We start from the raw sequence: 15421 nt of genomic DNA on the forward strand, positions 1-15421 counted from the left end.
ATCTTAACATTATAGACAAAGTTAAGGCTGGGCCCCTGAGCAAGGAGACACTCCTAAGCAAGTACCATGATGTCTTCAATGCACCGGTCGAGTCAGTTCCTGGGGAAGTCCACTTTGAGTTGGACGCAGCAATCCAGCCTGTCCAGTGTGCACCCCGCAATGTACCAGTGGCCATGAAAGCAGCTACGAAGGCTCAGCTTGACAAATACGAAGCAGATGGCGACATCATATCCGTCACCGAGCCTACGGACTGGATAAGCAATATGGTTATCGTCAAGAAACCAGACAAGCTACGGATATGCATTGATCCTAACACCTCAACCGGGCTCTGTGACGTTCACATTACATTATGCCCACGTTGGAGGATGTTCTTTACAAGCTCCCAAAGGCCAGAGTCTTCACGCTCGTGGATGCCAGAGATGCCTTCCTGCAGTGCAAGCTCGACGAGCACAGCAGCTACATGACCACCTTTTGGACACCCTGGGGCAGGAAGAGGTGGTTAAAGCTTCCGTTTGGTGTCTCTGTGGCTCCAGAGGTGTATCAGCGGAAACAGCATGAGCTGTTGATGGGACTCAGTGGCGTGGAACCCATAGCAGATGACATCCTCGTAGTGGGCTGTGGGGACAGTGATGAGGAGGCAGAATGTGACCATGACGCCAAGCTGCTGGCCCTGATGGTCAGATGCAGACAGGTCAAGCTAAGGCTAAGCATAAAAAAGCTTCAGTTTAAAGTGCCTGAGGTCCACTTTCATGGGCACATCTTGTCCTCCACCGGATTGAAGGCGGATCCTGAAAAAGTCAAGGCTGTCTTGGAAATGCCCCACCCATCTGACGTGAAGGGAGTGCAGCGCTTCGTCGGATTCGTCACCTACCTGGCCAAATTCCTACCGCGGCTCTCTGAAGTGTGTGAGCCACTGAGGAGGCTCATGGACAAGGACACCATCTGGCTTTGGGTCCCAAAACATGATGCAGCGGTGAGGGAAATAAAACAACTGGTCACCCAGACACCCGTACTGCGATACTGCAACGTGTCAAAACCTGTCACGATTCAGAGTGACTCAAGCCAGTATGGACTTGGCTGTTGCCTCATGCAGGAGGGCCAGCCTGTGGCAGTCGCCTCTAGGGCACTCACCCCAACAGAGCAGAACTATGCCCAGATAGAGAAGGAGTGCCTGAGCATTGTGTTTGCATGCCAACACTTCCACCACTACCTGTACGGGCGTGACAATATTACCGCAGAGACAGATCACAAGCCCCTTATTGCTATATTCAGCAAGCCTCTCCTGAATGCCCCAAAACGACTGCAGAGCATGCTACTGGCCCTACAAAACTACAACCTCAAGGTGGTGTATAAGCCAGGGCCAGAGATGTATGTGAGTGACACGCTCAGCAGGGCTACTGCATCAGGCACTCACACACGCTCCATGCATGAACAACATGCAGTGTGCAGCTTACAAACAGAGCAAGTGGATGTTGAACACATCAACCAGGCTGACTACCATAATGTTACGGACCAGTGCCTTATACAAATCAGACAGCACACAGACAGGGACGGGCAACTCCAGGCATTGAGGTCTGTGATTCTGATGGGCTGGCCCGACTGCAGGGAAGAAACTGCTTTAGCCGTCAGAGAATATTGGCCAGTCAAAGAGGAGCTCAGTGTTCAAAACGGAGTAATATTCAAGAGTCAGAGAGTCGTTATTCCCCGATCTCTGCGCCCTGAGATGTTGGCACGCGTGCACTCAAGTCACATAGGAGGTGAGGCCTGTTACAGACAAGCATGTGACACACTATATTGGCCAGGAATGCAGAGTGAAATCAAAGACTATGTCAGTAAATGCACAGTCTGCAATGAATATGCCATTGAGCAACAGAGAGAGACGATGATGTCCCACGAGCTACCGATGCGCCCCTGGCAGATAGTAAGTTTAGACCTCTTCCAGCACAGTGGCAAAGACTTTCTGCTGATAGTCGATCATTACTCAGACTTTTGGGAGATCGACCTCCTCCCCGACCTCTCAGCAGAGACAACGATCAAACGCTACAAGGCTCAGTTTGCCCGCTATTGCCAGCCAGATAGGGTAATTTCAGACAATGGACCCCAATTCTCCGGAGTTGAGATCCGAAAATTTGCTGCAGAATGGGAATTCGAGCATGTCACTACACCCAAAAGCTAATGGGAAGGCGGAGTCCGCAGTAAAAATCGCAAAGAACCTCTGCAAAAAGGATCTGCGAGAGGGCAAAGATGCCTGGAAAGCAATCCTGCAGTGGCGCAATACCCCGACAGAAGGCATGGACAGCAGCCCAGCACAGCGCCTCATGGCACGGTGCGTAAAAGCAGCTCTGCCAGTAGCCAGCACTCTCCTGGAGCCATGTGTGGTGACAGACGTGCTGGTGAAGCTACGTCACAGAAGACAGGTCTCCAAGTTCATCTACGACAAATCAGCAAAAGACTTACCTGAGCTCAGGGTGGGTGAAACAGTGCGAATGAAGCCACTACCAGGGGACCGGACAGGCCTCTGGAGACTCGGATCCTGTGTACAGAAAGTTGCACCACGCTCCTACTTGGTCGAAGTGAATGGATCAATGTACCGTCGTAACAGGGTTGACCTTCGGATTGCTGAGCCAGCACCTATTCAGAACCCTGATGGCCAAAGGGGTCGCATGACAAAAGACAGAACCCCAGCAAGTCACATGGGGCCTGAGGCACTGGGCGAAGAGCCAGCGGATCACAGGTCGGCCGCTCCCTCGCCCATCAATTCTCCCCTTAGACATTCAGGTGACACGCCTGTGCGGGAACCCGCAGTCCTTGCAGACAAGCCCCCTGTCTTTTCACGCTGCGGGCGTCTGGGCCAGCCACCAAAAATACTTAATCTGTAGGTTTCCCATCAGGGATTGTTGACAGAGATAAAAGTGAAGAGAATATCAAAATGTGTTGTTGTTACCTGAATTTTTTTTTTTTTTAATAAACTGTTCATGTTGGAAATTGTTACTAGGTTTGTTTTGTTAGTGAATTGACTCCTCCTGTCCTATTTTATTAAATGGAAGATGTTATGGGTGTAAGATGGCACAGTGATGCCTTCTGTTGGTAAATGTTCATCACTGCAACTCTTGTGTTTTACCGGGGTGCTTGAGATACCCGGATGTGTTGTCATGTACTGAACAAGACTGGTTACTCGCATCAATGCCTCTGTCTCGTCATTTAACGTTCAAACAGCCTCTGCACAACGAATACCCAATGGGTGCTGCTGGTGGCAAAATGCAAGCGCGACATTGCAAAGCAATTAGTTGAGTAAAAGTAAGTGTTACATGTTTAAGGGAGTTGCATGTAGGAAGTATTATTATACGGTGCATTCGGAAAGTATTCAGACCCGTTTCTACATTTTGTTACGTTACAGCCTTATTCTAAAATTGATACAATTATTTTTTTTTCTCATCAATCTACACTATACCCCATGATGACAAATCGAAAACAAATTTATAAAAAATTAACACATAAATACCTTATTTACATTAGTATTCAGACCTTTGACTACGAGACTCAAAATTGAGCTCAGGTGCATCCTGTTTCCATTGATCACCCTTGAGATGTTTCTACAACTTGATTGGAGTCCAACTGGTAAATTAAATTGATTGGTCATGATTTGGAAAGGCACACACCTGTCTATATAAGGTTTCACAGTTGACAGTGCAAGTCAGAGAAAAAACCCCACCCCAAATAATACTTTTAAACTACATTGTTGGTTAGAGGCTCGTAAGTAAGCATTTCACTGTAAGGTTGTATTCGGCGCATGTGACTTAAATTAGATTTGATGGGTCAGTGTGATGGCGATTGCATTGTCTGTAATGCACGAACACGTCTCATAAAAGTCATGATGTTTTTGTTTGGTTAGCTTTTGGAAATTGTAGAAATAAAAACATTTCTTTCTTCAGAAGTTCCAACTAGGCAGGCTAACGTTAGTTAGTTAATTTGCTAGGTCTCATACAGTAGGCGTATATTAATAATGATATAGTTAATATAAGTAGACATGCAATCATAATTGACTGTAGCGTATGTAAAGCACCCATAAACTACCGGTGGCTGAAAACACAATCGTCGCGGAACGAACGAGTGACACCTTTCCGGGAAAGGACGGTCCATTTAAAAATCATTCCTGCCTCCTTCGCCCTGCAAGTGTATACTCGTCAGACGTCATGAAACGTTATCAGAAGCGTCCACTTAATTTAAGGGCTGAGCGGACAGGGGGTGTCGTTTAAGTGTTTGGAAAGCAACCCTAAAATACATTTGTACGAAGCTGAATCAGGAAATGAATGTCCACTCTTCATTGCAGAACCCGCCTTCATTCTTGTTTGATAATTTTTCTCAATCTAAAAGCACAACATAGATTTAAGCTAGTGTCTTAAGTAGCTGGACATGTTATTACTCCAAGTGAAAGAGAGAAATTACACGTTTTCATTTTCATCAAAAACAAATGCCTTTGAGTTGACGGCTTGCGCAGTTCGGTGTGAGACAACCGTTAACCCGAAGACATGCCTCTACCCATGAGTTCAGCCAGACACTGTGTCAACGCCTGGTTTTCTATTGGAGAAGCAGCTTCTGCCTGTCTTGATACTGTCCTTTCATTGACTTTGTTTTATAGAGGAGACGGTATGCTATTCGGCCAAAATTAGAAGTACCAGTACGGTGCTCCGGACAGCACTGGTTACAGGTTGACTAGACAGATCTAACAGTGTTGCCAACTCCTCAGTATGGAAAGTAGCTATTGGCGGTTCGTTTTTTAATTTATTTTTATTTGTCGCTAGAGGGGTCTGAATACTAGCTAAATATAGCGACAAAGTCGCTAAGTTGACAACACTGCGATTCTAGAATCAGCTTTATCCATCTCGATAGACCAGACTGCCCAGAAGCTCATCACCCGGAGCGGAAGCTCACCTTGGAAATGTTGCCGTGGTAACGCCGGTGACTAAAACATGTCTGCAAAAGCGAAACAAAGCAACAAGTCAGCGGATAAAAATGCAAACGATAGAAATGACGTTGCGTCCAAAGTAGGAAGATATGTTAAAACCCTATTAATATTTAATATTATTTGAAATATTTACTACATAATTTGTCTGGTTATTATTTGACAAACTGTTATCATAGCTAGAGCTAACCTAGTTTGGCCTGCTAACCAAACTCAACTTGTGTTCTGAATCCAATTAATACAGGAAAATGATGCTGAAAAAGCCAACCCTCAATGGAAACTTATTTCCCATGAACAAATCAACACGCTGTTGGATTTGACAGTGGAACAAGTGCAATTGTAAGTAATGAGGATATATGGGCCTACTGGCCAGTTTATTTGGAAGTGTTTCATGTATGCCAACCTTTTGTTTTACAACAGCCAGTTTGAAGAAATACTTGGTTTGAAGAACTACCAGACGTGTCTGAAGGAGGCTTCCCTGTTGGACTACTTTGTCTCTGGCTTCTGGTGGACCAGGGAGATGAACTACACCTGTCAACAGATCTCATTCATCATGGCTCTACTGCAATTGTTACTGGACAATATCAGTGGTAAGTCATAGGATTTCTAGGTAACAGACAGTATCAAATCAAATTTTATCGGTCACAGATCGAACCTGTCACAGATCGAATCCCCGAGCTGACAAGGTACAAATCTGTCATTCTGCCCCTGAACAAGTCACTTAACCCACTGTTCCGAGGCCGTCATTGAAAATAAGAATTTGTTCTTAACTGACTTGCCTATTTAAATAAAGGTAAAATAAAAATAAATAAAATTAACAGATGTTATCTAACACGTAATATCTAACAAATTACACACCATAAATTACACAACATAAACCCAATACACACAAATCTAAGTAAAGGACAAGTGATGTCAGAGCGGAACGGACTAAGATAGAATACAGTATGTACATATGAGATGAGAAATGCAAGATATGTAAACATTATTAAGTGAATGAGATACAGTAGAATAGTATAGAATAAAGTATGAGATGAGTAATTTACTGTGCAACCTATTATTTTTAGAATTTTACCCCATTTTTCAACCCCAATTTCGTGGTATCCAATTAGCAGTATCTTGTGTCATCGCTACAACTCCCGTACGGGCTCGGGAGAGACAAAGGTTGAAAGTCATGCGTCCTCTGATACACAATCCAAACCAAGCCGCACTGCTTCTTAACACAGCGCGCATCCAACCCAGAAGCCAGCCGCACCAATGTGTCGGAGGAAACACCGTGCACCTGGCAACCACTGCGCCCGGCCCGCCACAGGAGTCGCTGGTGCGCGATGAGACAAGGATATCCCTACCGGCCAAGCCCTCCCTAACCCGGACGACGCTAGGCCAATTGTGCGTCGCCCCACGGACCTCCCGGTCGTGGCCGGTTACGACAGAGCCTGGGCGCGAACCCAGGGTCTCTGGTGGCACAGCTGGTGCTGGAGTACAGCGCCCTTAACCACTGCGCCACCCGGGAGGCTGCAACCTATAATTTTGATTTGTTACCACGAGTGTGCCCCAACCAGGGATGGAGAAACTTGGGGTGTGGGCCACAAAATTGGGGTGTGGGCCACAAAATCTGAACTCATCATGACCGGCCACAGTGGCTCGCAGGCCTGCATATCCACATCTATACCCACACATGCAGACAGCCTTTTTGTGGGCCCTAAGTCAAATTTAGTTGGGGTCCCACCCCACCCTGCGAGAATTTAAGTTGCCCCCCTCATGATAGCAAAGCGAAGAAAATAGAGTTAATTTCCTCAAACTTCACAATTTGAGATAATGTTGCCGTTTGAAAGCAAGTTTCCTGCAATTCTACTCATTTTGCCATGGAACAGAGTCATGGAGAGAAGACTGAGCAATTTATAACTAATTTCAGGCAATTCTACTCATTTAGCCCTTTATTAGGGACTGTGTTCACCTAATCATCAAGACCTTCATTAGGGGCTGTGTGTTCACCACCTAATCATCAAGACCTTCATTAGGGGCTGTGTGTTCACCACCTAATCATCAAGACCTTCATTAGGGACTGTGTGTTCACCACCTAATCATCAAGACCTTCATTAGGGACTGTGTGTTCACCACCTAATCATCAACACCTTCATTAGGGACTGTGTGTTCACCACCTAATCATCAAGACCTTCATTAGGGACTGTGTTTGTTGTGGAATTCATCAATGTAGCCATAAGAATCCAACCAGACGTGTAATACTTCTCTCTCTAGCTGAGTGGTGCTCTGCCAGAATGTGGAAACCACTGAGCCGGCGCGGGATATGGCTCGGACAACGTTCCTCAATCCATGAATGGGAGATGGCGCTGTATTCCTAATTATCCCAACTGAAAAATTGAGAAGATTGAAATACTGCTAGTTTTTTTTATGAAACTGCCATTTCGTCAGCATGCTAGTCTAGCTAATGCTATACAATGCCCATTGAATTCCATTAAAATGCAATGCGTTGTGGTGAGTATCTAACTAAAGTGTTGTCGAATCTAATGGGTTGCTTTAGCATTAGCTAGCCTAGCATGCTGACAAATGGCAGTTTCATTAAAAACTAGCAGTATTTCTTCTCGATTTGTCAGTTGGGATAATTAGGAATACAGCGCCATCTCCCATCCTTGGATTAAGGTATGTTTTCCGAGACACATCTCACGCTCCTTGCTGTCCCGATATTGGCATGGCACCGTTCCTGCCTCAGAGAGAGAAGTAATGAACGTCCAGTCAGATTCTTATGGCTAACGTCAATATGGACTGGCTGTGGCTAATATCTGTATTCATATCTGTCCTCAATGTCCCAGAAAAGCAGATGCCGTTTGTTGATAACCTGAATGAGTTTGCCAAGATGATATCAGGAACGCGCCAGTCTCCTTCTCCAGAGGTTGACTCACTGTTTGATGCTGAGCAGGCCATGTCCATCACTGACTACCTGAAGTGCAGGTAGCAAGACTCTTCTCTATTAGCCTTTTTTAGTAAGGCCTACATGATTAATATCACATGAACACTGTCCTTACTTACCTGGTGATAATCCATTCAGAGCAGTGACCCTCATAGGGGATGTTGAAGTTCTGGTCTGTTGGTTACTTATCTTGGTTCACCTGTTTTACTATAGTCTCTTTCAGAACTACCAACTCTATGAGTTTCTCTTCAGCCAACCTAGAGAGGAGCTGCTCCTTGGGAAGAAGGTGAGACTGCCTGCGTCATTGTGTCCGTATGTATGTTGAGGTTTCCTTAAAGAAGCTAGTGAGTAACTTGGAAGGGCAGTGACCATAAAGAGAGTCCTTTCCTATCATTGTCCCTAACCATTTATCTGTCCTCTGTCTAACTCACCATCAGGAGATAATTTGTCTGTCCTCTCTGTCTAGATCTAGATCTCATTATCACAGCATGTATGGAGTCTACAATAACATTAGATCTCATTATCACAGCATTTATGGAGTCTATAATAACATCAGATCTCATTATCACAGCATGTATGGAGTCTATAATAACATCAGAGCCCATTAAATTGATTTGTTCAACCAGAGCTCTTTTCTAGGAGCTGCAACGTTCCAGGATGTGACATAATAAACTACTCATCATTTCCAGATTGAGCTGTAGTATAGTGATTCATCCCTGACAGTTTGGAGCTATAATGAATGAGTGTTTGATTTCCCATTGATACCTTAACAAGGTCTGTTACCAGTTAATATGATCCTTTTCTTAATATATTCACAAATGTGAAGGCAAACATCCAACATATTCTACTGTAAGATCATGGGTGAGACTACAACCTCTGTTTCCTGACTTACTGTATTCCAGAGGACCATAGAGGTGATCAGCTCAGCAGACTTTGTAGCCCCGTTGGAAGAAGGCATGAATACGGATGACTACCTCCATTACATGACTCCTGTTGAACAGCAGGAAGAGGTACTGTACTGTAGGACTACTGATGACTACCTCATGACTCCTGTTGAACAGCAGGAAGAGGTACTGTACTGTAGGACTACTGATGACAACCTCCATTACATGACTCCTGTTGAACAGCAGGAAGAGGTACTGTACTGTACTGTAGGACTACTGATGACAACCTCCATTACATGACTCCTGTTGAACAGCAGGAAGAGGTACTGTACTGTAGGACTACTGATGACAACCTCCATTACATGACTCCTGTTGAACAGCAGGAAGAGGTACTGTACAACTACTGATGACTACCTCATTACATGACTCCTGTTGAACAGCAGGAAGAGGTATTGTACTATAGGACTACTGACGACTACCTCATTACATGACTCCTGTTGAACAGCAGGAAGAGGTACTGTACTGTAGGACTACTGATGACTACCTCATTACATGACTCCTGTTGAACAGCAGGAAGAGGTACTGTACTGTAGGACTACTGATGACTACCTCATTACTCCTGTTGAACAGCAGGAAGTGGTACAATTGACTTTACCATGGGCTCTGCTTAGGTTACTGTTCACAGCTGATGTCTTTATATTTTCATGTACTATCTGGATTTAAAAGACAAGTAGATTAATAAATAGTACATATTGTATTATTGTGTATTATTTCTGAGTTAGTGTCACTCCTATTCCAAGTCAGTGATTCTGCTATTTCCCATAAGACCACAGGTGGGTGCTGTCACACTGTTGAAGACCTCTTCACTGAGAACTGAAGCTTGACTTTATGACTGATCAATGTGTTACCACTACTACTAGTACATACCATAACGGTTGATTTGAACATGTAGCAACAGAATGTCTGATACTGACCCAGGGACAGAGGACCAGCCTGTCTGATAGGTGGTGTTCTGTTGACCCAGAGGACCAGCCTGTCTGATAGGTGGTGTTCTGTTGACCCAGAGGACCAGCCTGTCTGATAGGTGGTGTTCTGTTGACCCAGAGGACCAGCCTGTCTGATAGGTGGTGTTCTGTTGACCCAGAGGACCAGCCTGTCTGATAGGTGGTGTTCTGTTGACCCAGAGGACCAGCCTGTCTGATAGGTGGTGTTCTGTTGACCCAGAGGACCAGCCTGTCTGATAGGTGGTGTTCTGTTGACCCAGAGGACCAGCCTGTCTGATAGGTGGTGTTCTGTTGACCCAGAGGACCAGCCTGTCTGATAGGTGGTGTTCTGTTGACCCAGAGGACCAGCCAGGAGGAGGATGGAGAGGTACCAGGTGAAACGGCTCTGGAGCAGGAGAAGGAGAACAAGGCTACAGGGTTGGAAGGATACAACGTTCAGGATGTCAAAGACGTGCTGGGAGACATGACCAAAGAGATGCTGGGAACCCTACAGGTAGGATTTCATGATGAATCTGAATCCTTTAAAGCTGTTGTTGTGTAGTTTGTATTGAAATAAACAACCTTCATGTATTCTGGGGTTTCGTACAGTTGAATTTGATCATTGTGACCGACCCACGCACTGGCATACTGGCTGACATACTGACTGACTGACTGACATACTGACTGACATACTGGCATACTGGCTGACATGCTGGCATACTGGCTGACCTACTGACTGACTGACATACTGGCATACTGGCTGACATGCTGGCATACTGGCTGACTGTCTATGTTGTATACTGACTGACTGACATACTGGCATACTGGCTGACATGCTGGCATACTGGCTGACTGTCTATGTTGTATACTGACTGACTGACATACTGGCATACTGGCTGACTGTCTATGTTGTATACTGACTGACATACTGACTGACTGTATGTTGTATACTGACTGACTGACATACTGACTGACTGTCTATGTTGTATACTGACTGACTGACATACTGACTGTCATACTGACTGACTGTCTATGTTGTATACTGACTGACTATGTTGTATACTGACTGACTGACTGTGTTACATACTGACTGACTTACTGACTGACTATGTTGTAGACTGACTGACTATGTTGTAGACTGACTGACTGACTATGTTGTAGACTGACTGACTGACTATGTTGTAGACTGACTGACTATGTTGTAGACTGACTGACTATGTTGTAGACTGACTGACTATGTTGTAGACTGACTGACTGACTATGTTGTAGACTGACTGACTGACTATGTTGTAGACTGACTGACTGACTATGTTGTTGACTGACTGACTGACTATGTTGTAGACTGACTGACTGACTATGTTGTAGACTGACTGACTGACTATGTTGTAGACTGACTGACTGACTATGTTGTAGACTGACTGACTGACTGACTATGTTGTAGACTGACTGACTGACTGACTATGTTGTAGACTGACTGACTGTTGTAGACTGACTGTTGTAGACTGACTGACTGACTATGTTGTTGACTGACTGACTGACTATGTTGTTGACTGACTGACTGACTATGTTGTTGACTGACTGACTGACTATGTTGTTGACTGACTGACTGACTGACTATGTTGTTGACTGACTGACTGACTGACTGACTATGTTGTTGACTGACTGACTGACTGACTATGTTGTTGACTGACTGACTGACTATGTTGTTGACTGACTGACTGACTGACTATGTTGTTGACTGACTGACTGACTATGTTGTTGACTGACTGACTGACTGACTGACTATGTTGTTGACTGACTGACTGACTGACTGACTATGTTGTTGACTGACTGACTGACTGACTGACTATGTTGTTGACTGACTGACTGACTGACTGACTATGTTGTTGACTGACTGACTGACTGACTGACTGACTGACTATGTTGTAGACTGACTATGTTGTAGACTGACTGACTATGTTGTTGACTGACTATGTTGTAGACTGACTGACTATGTTGTTGACTGACTGACTGACTATGTTGTAGACTGACTATGTTGTTGACTGACTGACTGACTATGTTGTAGACTGACTATGTTGTTGACTGACTGACTGACTATGTTGTTGACTGACTGACTGACTATGTTGTTGACTGACTGACTGACTATGTTGTTGACTGACTGACTGACTGACTGACTGACTATGTTGTTGACTGACTGACTGACTGACTGACTGACTATGTTGTTGACTGACTGACTGACTATGTTGTTGACTGACTGACTGACTATGTTGTTGACTGACTGACTGACTATGTTGTTGACTGACTGACTGACTGACTGACTATGTTGTTGACTGACTGACTGACTGACTATGTTGTTGACTGACTGACTGACTGACTATGTTGTAGACTGACTATGTTGTAGACTGACTGACTATGTTGTTGACTGACTGACTGACTATGTTGACTGACTGACTGTTGTAGACTGACTGTTGTTGACTGACTGACTATGTTGTAGACTGACTATGTTACTGACTGACTGACTATGTTGTTGACTGACTGACTGACTATGTTGTTGACTGACTGACTGACTATGTTGTTGACTGACTGACTGACTATGTTGTTGACTGACTGACTGACTATGTTGTTGACTGACTGACTGACTATGTTGTTGACTGACTGACTGACTATGTTGTTGACTGACTGACTGACTATGTTGTTGACTGACTGACTGACTATGTTGTTGACTGACTGACTGACTATGTTGTTGACTGACTGACTGACTATGTTGTTGACTGACTGACTGACTATGTTGTTGACTGACTGACTGACTGACTGACTATGTTGTTGACTGACTGACTGACTGACTGACTATGTTGTTGACTGACTGACTGACTGACTATGTTGTTGACTGACTGACTGACTGACTGACTATGTTGTTGACTGACTGACTGACTGACTATGTTGTTGACTGACTGACTGACTGACTGACTGACTGACTATGTTGTAGACTGACTGACTATGTTGTAGACTGACTGACTATGTTGTTGACTGACTGACTATGTTGTAGACTGACTGACTATGTTGTTGACTGACTGACTGACTGACTATGTTGTTGACTGACTGACTGACTGACCGACACGCTGACCGGCACGCTCAGGGATAAATACACGGAGCCAGGGGGGATAAACGGAGCCAGGGGGGATACACGGAGCCAGGGGGGAATACACGGAGCCAGGGGGGAATACACGGAGCCAGGGGGGAATACACGGAGCCAGGGGGAATACACGGAGCCAGGGGGGAATACACGGAGCCAGGGATATACAATGGTCTTTTGGATGACAACGTTGAAACACTCTTCATGTGGTAAATAATGAGTAATTATCCAAACTATTATCAATGCCTTTCCTCTTGTGTTGTTACAGGCTGAATTCACAGAGAAGCTGAGAGTCCAGGAGGAGAGTTTCAGTACCAGACTAGAACCACTGAAACATTCTGCCTGCAAATAGCTACAATACGGCAGGGTAGCCTAGTGGTTAAAGCATTGGACTTGTAACCGGAAGGTTGCAAGTTCAAACCCCTGAGCTGACAAGGTACAAATCTGTCGTTCTGCCCCTAAACAGGCAGTTAACCCACTGTTCCTAGGCCGTCATTGATAATAAGAATGTGTTCTTAACTGACTTGAAACACATAACATATCCACTATGAACACAATACACCTCATAGTATAACATATCCACTATGCACACAATACACCACACAGTCTATAATAGATCCACTATGAACACAATACACCACACAGTCTATAATAGATCCACAATACACCACACAGTCTATAATAGATCCACAATACACCACAGTCTATAATATATCCACAATACACCACACAGTCTATAATATATCCACAATACACCACACAGTCTATAATATATCCACAATACACCACACAGTCTATAATATATCCACAATACACCACACAGTCTATAATATATCCACAATACACCACACAGTCTATAATATATCCACAATACACCACACAGTCTATAATATATCCACAATACACCACACAGTCTATAATATATCCACAATACACCACACAGTCTATAATATATCCACAATACACCACACAGTCTATAATATATCCACAATACACCACACAGTCTATAATATATCCACAATACACCACACAGTCTATAATATATCCACAATACACCACACAGTGTAACGGCGTTCTTCGTTTGTTGAAAGAGAGTCGGACCGAAATGCAGCGTGGTGGTTACTCATGTCTTTAATGGAAAAAGTGACGATACATGAAATAACTAAATAAATACAAAAACAACAAACGGAACGTGAAACTTATTACAGCCTATCTGGTGACACAACACAGAGACAGGAACAATCACCCACGAAAGACAAAGCGAACTCAGGCTACCTAAATACGGTTCCCAATCAGAGGCAACGAGAAGCACCTGACTGCTGATTAAGAACTGCCTCAGGCAGCCAAGCCTATACAACACCCCTAATCAGCCGTGATCCCAAATACTACAAACCCCAATACGAAACACAACACACAAACCCATGTCACACCCTGGCCTGAACAAATAATTAAAGAAAACACAAAATACTAAGACCAAGGCGTGACAGAACCCCCCCCCCCCCAAGGTGCGGACTCCCGGACGCACCTCAAAACCATAGGGAGGGTCCGGGTGGGCGTCTGTCCATGGTGGCGGCTCCGGCTCGGGACGTGGACCCCACTCCATAAATGTCATAGTTCCTCCCCTTCGCGTCCTGGGATAATCCACCCTCGCCGCCGACCATGGCCTAATAGTCCTCACCCAGAACCCCACAGAACTGAGGAGCAGCTCGTGACTGAGGGGCATCTCGGGACTGAGTGGCATCTCGGGACTGAGTGGCATCTCGGGACTGAGTGGCATCTCGGGACTGAGTGGCAGCTCGGGACTGAGGGGCAGCTCGGGACTGAGGCGCAGCTCGGGACTGAGGGGCATCTCGGGACTAAGTGGCAGCTCGGGACTGAGGGGCAGCTCGGGACTGAGGCAGCTCGGGACTGAGGGGCATCTCGGGACTGAGTGGCAGCTCGGGACTGAGGGGCAGCTCGGGACTGAGGGGCAGCTCGGGACTGAGGGGCAGCTCGGGACTGAGGGGCAGCTCGGGACTGAGGGGCAGCTCGGGACTGAGGGGCAGCTCGGGACTGAGGGGCAGCTCGGGACTGAGGGGCAGCTCGGGACTGAGGGGCAGCTCTGGACTGAGGGGCAGCCAGGAACTGAGGGGCAGCCCGGAACTGAGGGGCAGCCCGGAACTGAGGGGCAGCCCGGAACTGAGGGGCAGCCCGGAACTGAGGGGCAGCCCGGAACTGAGGGGCAGCCCGGAACTGAGGGGCAGCCCGGAACTGAGGGGCAGCCCGGAACTGAGGGGCAGCCCGGAACTGAGGGGCAGCCCGGAACTGAGGGGCAGCCCGGAACTGAGGGGCAGCCCAGTACTGAGAGGAAGCCCAGTACTGAGATGAAGCTCAGGTAGGTAGTAGGCTCCGGTAGATCCTGGCTGGCTGGCGGATCTGGAAGATTCAGGTTGACTAGCAGATCTGGAAGATTCAGGTTGACTAGCAGATCTGGAAGATTCAGGTTGACTAGCAGATCTGGAAGATTCAGGTTGACTAGCAGATCTGGAA

The 15421-nt window shown here is 45.8% G+C and overlaps 1 protein-coding gene across 2 annotated transcripts; it reads left to right on the forward strand.

The window, feature by feature from the left end:
* The first annotated feature begins 3706 nt into the window (after positions 1-3706).
* Positions 3707-13571, forward strand: LOC109881043 (ciliary-associated calcium-binding coiled-coil protein 1-like). Of its 2 annotated transcripts, none has more exons than XM_031813005.1 (8): positions 3707-3753; positions 5208-5302; positions 5384-5553; positions 7795-7933; positions 8106-8178; positions 8795-8902; positions 10121-10273; positions 13161-13571. In XM_031813005.1, exons 3-8 carry the CDS (start codon positions 5484-5486, stop codon positions 13242-13244), a joined length of 627 nt encoding a protein of 208 aa, XP_031668865.1. In that variant the 5' UTR covers positions 3707-3753; positions 5208-5302; positions 5384-5483; the 3' UTR covers positions 13245-13571. The 2 variants fall into 2 exon arrangements, with proteins under 2 accessions (XP_031668865.1, XP_031668864.1); XM_031813004.1 differs by lacking the exon at positions 3707-3753 and adding an exon at positions 4653-5045.
* The last annotated feature ends 1850 nt before the right edge of the window (positions 13572-15421 follow it).

The sequence above is a fragment of the Oncorhynchus kisutch genome, unplaced genomic scaffold, assembly GCF_002021735.2.
Source record: "Oncorhynchus kisutch isolate 150728-3 unplaced genomic scaffold, Okis_V2 Okis04b-Okis11a_hom, whole genome shotgun sequence".
In the NCBI taxonomy this organism is placed as follows: Eukaryota; Metazoa; Chordata; class Actinopteri; order Salmoniformes; family Salmonidae; genus Oncorhynchus; species Oncorhynchus kisutch.

What these genes read in the sequence shown, in the direction of transcription:
- LOC109881043 (XM_031813004.1), top strand. Translation starts at nt 4,971, where the DNA reads ATGTCTGCAAAAGCGAAACAAAGCAACAAGTCAGCGGATAAAAATGCA. An exon ending in GTTACTGGACAATATCAGTG is followed by an intron (nt 5,554 to 7,794) that starts GTAAGTCATAGG and finishes TCAATGTCCCAG; the next exon opens with AAAAGCAGATGCCGTTTGTT. An exon ending in AGCTGCTCCTTGGGAAGAAG is followed by an intron (nt 8,179 to 8,794) that starts GTGAGACTGCCT and finishes ACTGTATTCCAG; the next exon opens with AGGACCATAGAGGTGATCAG.